Genomic DNA, 6873 nt, shown 5'->3' on the forward strand with positions numbered 1-6873 from the left:
GCCACCTGATCGTTTCAATCAATTGATTTGCAAGCTGGGAATGATTGATATCCATTCACCAGTTGAGGGGGAGTGTTGGAATTATAAAATATTGGAATTATAAACATGTATTTAGGAGTCAATACATGTACCTAGGAGTCTATGCCTAAAAAATTACATACATATATCTAGAAACTAGCAACATCCTTGAAAATCTTATCTTGTATTTACTCTCTAGTATGTATATAATAAGATTACTTGAGTCCATTAGAAACCCAAGCATTTCACCAAATATTCAATTCTCCATACAAACCAATATCTATCCCAAGTGAGTATATGAATGAATGATAAAGAAGTAGTATGAAATGGCCAAAATCTGCTGGTTCAAAGGAGCATCCCTGCACCACCCTTACAGTTCCACTCCCAGGTATTAGTAAATACTAATAATAGCAGAAAGACTTGTGCAATATATTATATGGCAAGAGGAAAAGACAAAATCCCTCAGGATTGCTGTTAGTGGAGTTATTGAGCTTCTCAGGCTTTTCTCTCCTTCCCAACAAACAAGGTATCTATGTTGTTTATGTAGCGTGTGTAAGGTGTCTAACAAGAGTATGTGTCTGATGTCCGTATCTGATGTCTAACATGTGTATATGCTTAGTGTCCATGTATCTGGTGTATGTGTAAGTGCTTCAAGTGTTGAGAAACAGATCAATGAATTCACAATTTCAAGTGTTGGCGATGTTCTAATCATCATCGAGTCCGTATGACAACGCATATTTTGTCACAGGTACTTTTTTTATTTAATATTCAGCATGAGCTTCTTTTCTGGTATGATATCTAAAATCTTCCCAGTGTGTTTGACATATAGCGAACTTCACTTCTTCAATTTATGCAGAAAACTGTATCTACGAAGATCCAACTATTAAATTTAGTGGTATCATTATGACAACATATCTAATAATGCAATATTTTAATATATCAATCATTTTTACCTTTTTCAGTTGTTTGATTTATGGACACAGATTATTCTTCTCAGCGATTGAAATCGAATATCTTGATTAATTATGATGTATTAGTAGATCCAACAGCCACAAATATGTTGACTGCTTAGATGTACAAGATAATGACAACATGCAATCCAAATGTAGTCAAAATAGATGAAGAAAAATATTCAAACAAGCAAATGAAAGAAAATTAACTTAAGTAACAACACTGAATCAAGCACATTTCTGTTCCATTACAAGCAATACTAATGAAAGCATTTATGAATGTGTATACAACCTATAGCTACCTTGTACATGTTCTAAGTTTTGTGTATTATACATAAAACAACTTAAAATTCAGAGATATAGATACTGTTTTCGTTCCGTGCGAATCAAGAAATTTATATGTACTACCCATGCGTGGCACACCTCCTACACAGTTTCTACATGATGACAATATCTTGGTCACTTAACCACACATTCACGCAGTCAGGACATCACTGATCGTTGAATCTAGACCGGACAATTCAGATTTCAAATCAAAATCTGTTTGGTTTATGCACCATTTGATCTCAACCTGTACTGATCTGCTAACTGTGTGAATGCGTAAATTTGCGACTGCAGGAATTCAAAATCCGAAAACAAATCATTATCATGACAAAAAGATGATATCTTACAAGTTTGGATTCCTTAGCTCAAGAGAAATGATTAATAATAGCATATGGTTAGCATAATGCATGACTAGCAATATTCATCTCCTAGCCAATTGTCCTTCTCCTTTGGACCAGTTGGCCCCTCCTCGCCATAAAGCTCAGTTGGAAATAATTCAAATAGGTTCTCCACAGAAAACCTAACAAATATTGGAAGCATGTCTATTATCTTCTCTATTTCGGACCGCGAGTCGTATACAATGGTAGGACCCCACTCTCTCATATACTGCAACCAACACGGCTCTGTAATGACTCCGTCACCGAGATACTCGGCCGCAACAATCTTATATCTGAAGCTTGAATCCACAATATAGTTACTTTTAGCAGCATCGTTTCGAACACCTATTCCAAGTTTGGATGATCCCTGAAGGTAAGTCCCGGCATGAGGGTAGCTAGCATGGCCGTGTCTTGACGAATAAACAATCGGTTTATTATCCTTAATAAACTCCAAATTGAATGCGTCCACCCATTTACCTCCACTGTGCTCAGAGAAAAAAACCGACCAAAGTTCTCCGGTGAAGTTGCTGACGCGAAGCGTGAAGTGCTCCCAATCACCAACATGTTCGCCTATCTTACTCATCTCAATGTTCATCAATGCGACTTTAAGTGTCGCAGGTCCATTGAAGGGGCAGAAAACCCACATTGCAATATCGGTAAAGGCTCCTCCTAATGCCGGTTTTACATGAACATAGAGTTCCGCACTCTCGATGTTTCCCTTCTTTAGATTACTTCTCGCATCTTCATCAATAGGCAAATCAATCCAAAACGCACTATCATTGCATTCACCACAAGGTAAATTTGAGCCGTCATAAGCTATAGCATTGCCCTTCGCACTATCCGCGGTATACAAAAGCGCTCCATTCTTGAAAAACCAGGGCACTGATGATGGCATGTATATCTCGTCAGGATGAAAATATACAGTCGGCCCGTAATGCTTAATAAGCGTGTGAACCTGGTTGAGATTCGGCATTACATGCAACGAAGAATCAAGATTCTTCAAACACGCAACATCCACCACTTGTTCAGAATCAAAGTAGGTTGTGCCACAGAAGAATGTCCCAACAGGTACTCCACTCGCTAGCATACCTCTATCACAGGGATCCGTCTTCCAAACCTGGAACAAGTTTTTCTTCGACTTTATTGTTAGTAATAGATCAGACGTCTCACAAACTTCCGTTAGATCGGTTCTCACGCATCTAACTTCTTCCACTTTCGGTTCATCTGGATTCGTAGTAACTACTATGCCGACGGTTTTATAACCCGTCGGAGGGTTTGGCAACCAAAAGTAAACACATTCATCATGTGAATCCATGCTCCATATCAACGAGTAGTTAACTGGTTTTATCAAAGCCGGGGATTCTAACGCAGAATCACGAGAACAATCAGGTCGAGTTTGAGAACTAGTTTCCCGAGCTACAAGAACGTGTCCTCGCAACGGCTCATCATTGGACTGACAATAGTAACCAAGACACGAAAATCCATCCGGAATCTCCAAAGGTCTATAAAATGTAAAACCTAACGACTTTCCATTCAAATTTGTGCATCTCCAAACTTTCTCAAATTTGTCTACTTTCCTAACTTCTATTTTCCCAAGGGACATTCTTCCATGGCCGAAACCGCCACCTGATTAAATCACTCACATACTTAGTTGACAAAATATTACATTTGAAGCCACAAACATTTCACATCAAAGCCAACAACAAAAACAAATAAAATAGTATTCATATTCATAATCATATATAAAAAATTCAATTTTGATGTCTCTAGTTTACACAAAATTTCCATTTTGATGTCACCCTAAAATAGAAAGAAAAAAAAATTGCACCACCCTGAAACTTTAACACATGAAAATTATTGTAAAAATTATAAATTTGCAGATATAGAAGTAAGTTGACTTAATCATTGAAATTAGAAAAAAAAAAAAGTTGGACTATTTAGAAAGCAAGAAAAGAACAAAAAAGGGAAAGTTGATGATAACATACATACCTTGAGGCCATTGTGGAAGAGGTGAAGGAAGAGAATAAGGAAGTGGATCAGAGAGAAGGAGTTCAGGGACAGTATCCCAACAAAAACACTCACAACCAAACATGCCTTGCCTTACCAGTTACCACCCAAAAAGCAAAAACTGAGAGAGAGAGAGAAAAAGATACCCTCCCTCTTGTTAGAAGAGAGAGAGAGAGGTTGATTTGGCAAGAGTGGAGAAAAAAGGTTTCAACTTGTCTTCTTGTATTATGATTTTGCAGTCATCATGACTTTGAGCTTCAACTTGAACATGAATTAGTTTTCGGGTTTATTGAGGTTGATTGGTTACCTTTACCTTGTATTTTGGGGCATACTAGATTGTTTGTTCCGGGTTTTACTCTTTTTTTTTTGGGTAGATATTTAAACTATAAAAACAAAAGGAAAGAAATATGTATGACCTAACAACTTAGCGTAGAAAATTGGTTCAGCATGTGGTGGTTGGCTTTGTTATTTGTTGTTGTTGATTAAGACATAATTATATGCCATTTTTTATGCTTTTTCAATGAATTGATTCCTACGCACACTCCATAAGCATATCTTGTCCAACTTTAATACTATTTCTTTTACTTTTCTTTTAATGACCAAACCTTTCTTCTACTGTTGGACCACATTATACAAAACAAAATCTCTCTTTTCTTATAAGTTCTCTCAAGTGTTGTTTTAATTTTAGTTTATGACTCTAGTTCTGTCTGACTAAATATATATTTGGTTAAAATATTTTTTAATTTGGTGATGATTCTTGTTATTGTGATTTTGTAAATTTTGTAAAATTTGTTTTGAGGTTAAATAACTACAACGAGCTTATACAGATTAGACAATGTCAAAAGAAAAAGAAAAAAAAACGCATTTGAGATGGACGTTATAACATTACATTTTAGATAATCATCATTATCATAAATTGAATATTACATTTTAGCATTAAGACGGACATTTCAACATCTTCATAATATTTTTGATCGATCTTGCAATCGCCTCATCCAGTGGACTTTTTGTTTCGTAACGGTTAAGTGTATTCCACATAACCCTTAAACCTGCACCTGTCTTCAGCTCAAAGTTGTTGAAATAAATCTTCCTTCTTGTCAATCAAGGGGGACGATACCCGAACTTCACAATTCTTCGATTATCTGAGGATTTTAGGAGCATTTTCAATATGGATTTTAAATCTTCAAAAGGGTACTCTGTGAACTTAAATCCACTTGGGGGCTCTGCGTCGTTGAAGTAGAAATATGCACCATGCCAAACGATATTCATTTTGGTGTAATGTGATATTGTAAAAAATATATAAAATGAGAGACTCATATTTATACAAGTTCTACGCCAATATGGACCCTAGAATTGTGAATGACATGCAAAGGTGTCAGGCTTTTAAATTCCCGCTTCACAACTCTAGAAATGCACTTTCGAATTTGACACTCAATTGTTAAATTAGTAATAAATTGATAGGGTGAGTCTGGAGATATCACCAGACAAAATTTTGGGAAAAAAAGTTGGGGTGAGAATCAGTTGAAGCGTGTTACAATGAGACTCAGGGTGCGTCTAAAAATACATTTCAGAAACCAGATGGACACTTTCGGATTTTCATAAGGTGTTTTTCCACCACTTAGGGCGAGATAAACGATTCCCATAAAAACTCACTTAATTTATAAGCAGGTCAGACCCAATCAACCCAGAGGCCCCGTTCTAATTAAAAAAATGGGTCCAAATTTAAAAAATGACATTATAATTATATATTAATAAAAAATAGATTTAATTATAATTATTTTGACTTTTGATCAATCTCATTTTTTTATGTATTGAGTTTTTTTTTTTTGGTTTTGGACTCCCTTCATATGTGGAGAAAGCCTCAAATATGATTAGTCCATTTGTCTCACTTATTTAAGTGGAAAAGGTCATTTTAGGCTTGTGAAAGATAGAAAGTAAATAAGGATTCAAAAGAGAGAAAAGTGGAGATAAACTTATTCTCGTTTTCTGCAACCAGTCTCACTAAGTCAACGATTCTAGATTCGTTAACCGTCAGATCAAACTCAAATTTGGAGGGCAGGTTCACAACACCTGTATTTACCTTTTTCACTGTTAAGATATTCAAAACTAAGTATGAGCCGATAGATATTTTCTTCGCACTAAAGCTGCAAATTTGGATAATTTTTCAAGTTCTTGATTCTTATTTGTAAGCTAGTTTGCTTTGTGATTCACGGTTGTTAGCATTATTTTGTGAATCACTTTGGTCTGGACGACTAGTGATTTTTACTTTCATATTGAGGAGTTTTCCTTGTTCGATGTTCTTTTGTGTCTTTATTTGTTCGATTTGCTACCATATATTTGTTATTGATCCTAATAGGTTCTTACAAGTTTGGAGAATTTGTATCTGCGGTGTATTGGTTTGTTATTGTGTGTTTATTTCCCATCAGAGTGGTATCCGAGTATGATTCAATTAAGGGACCGACTCCTTGTATCTAAAGTCTTCATGACTTGGCGGTGGTTAAACGGCATGTCCCTTTAAAGTGAATGCAATAGTAATACAAGTATGTGGATGAAAGAACTTCCACTTTAAGGGGGATAGTAATGGATGGACTCACACTTGAGGGGGAGATTATTGCGCACAATTGTGAGTTAAAAGTCCCATATTGCTTAGAAAAGTGAAGGTTGAGCATTTTATAAGTAAGAGGACGCATACACCTATCACCTTAAAGTTTAGGTTGAATATGTGGCGTCTCTCTAATTTGTGTGTTGCTCTTGACCCATTGTAAATGCTCCTCATTATGACCTTACAATGGTATCAGAGTCTGGTTAAAGGCTATTTTACTTGTTTGAATAATTGAATCAAATACAAATATGAATATGGTGTTGTTGAATGATTCTAATTACCATTTATGGAAGGAAAAGATGAAAGACTTATTATTTGTGAAGAAATTGCATTTATTGGTGTTTAGTTTCACAAAGTCAGATTCTATGTCTGATGAAGAGTATGTGTTTGAATATCTACAAGTATGTGGTTTTATTCGACAATATGTAAAAGATACTATTTATACTCATTTTGCTACTGAGACACATGCAACAACTTTGTGGGAGAAAATACAGTCCTTGTATACCTCTAAATCAGGGAATAATAAATTATTCTTGTTGAATAGCTTCATAAGTTCGAAGTATAAGGAGAAAGCTTCTATTTTAAATCACTTTAG

The 6873-nt window shown here is 35.5% G+C and overlaps 1 protein-coding gene across 1 annotated transcript; it reads right to left on the bottom strand.

Annotated features, from left to right (window-relative positions):
• Positions 1-1149: 1149 nt before the first annotated feature.
• Positions 1150-4049, bottom strand: LOC131644176 (hypothetical protein At1g04090-like). Its single transcript, XM_058914601.1, has 2 exons — positions 3659-4049; positions 1150-3295 (listed from the first exon to the last, which is right to left on the bottom strand). The coding sequence occupies exons 1-2, from the start codon at positions 3759-3761 to the stop codon at positions 1704-1706; spliced, it is 1695 nt and encodes a 564-aa protein (XP_058770584.1). The 5' UTR covers positions 3762-4049; the 3' UTR covers positions 1150-1703.
• Between the last annotated feature and the right edge of the window lie 2824 nt (positions 4050-6873).

Source organism: Vicia villosa, linkage group LG1 (genome assembly GCF_029867415.1).
Source record: "Vicia villosa cultivar HV-30 ecotype Madison, WI linkage group LG1, Vvil1.0, whole genome shotgun sequence".
NCBI classification, from domain to species: Eukaryota; Viridiplantae; Streptophyta; class Magnoliopsida; order Fabales; family Fabaceae; genus Vicia; species Vicia villosa.

What these genes read in the sequence shown, in the direction of transcription:
- LOC131644176 (XM_058914601.1), bottom strand. Translation starts at nt 3,761, where the DNA reads ATGTTTGGTTGTGAGTGTTTTTGTTGGGATACTGTCCCTGAACTCCTT. An exon ending in TCTTCCACAATGGCCTCAAG is followed by an intron (nt 3,296 to 3,658) that starts GTATGTATGTTA and finishes TGATTTAATCAG; the next exon opens with GTGGCGGTTTCGGCCATGGA.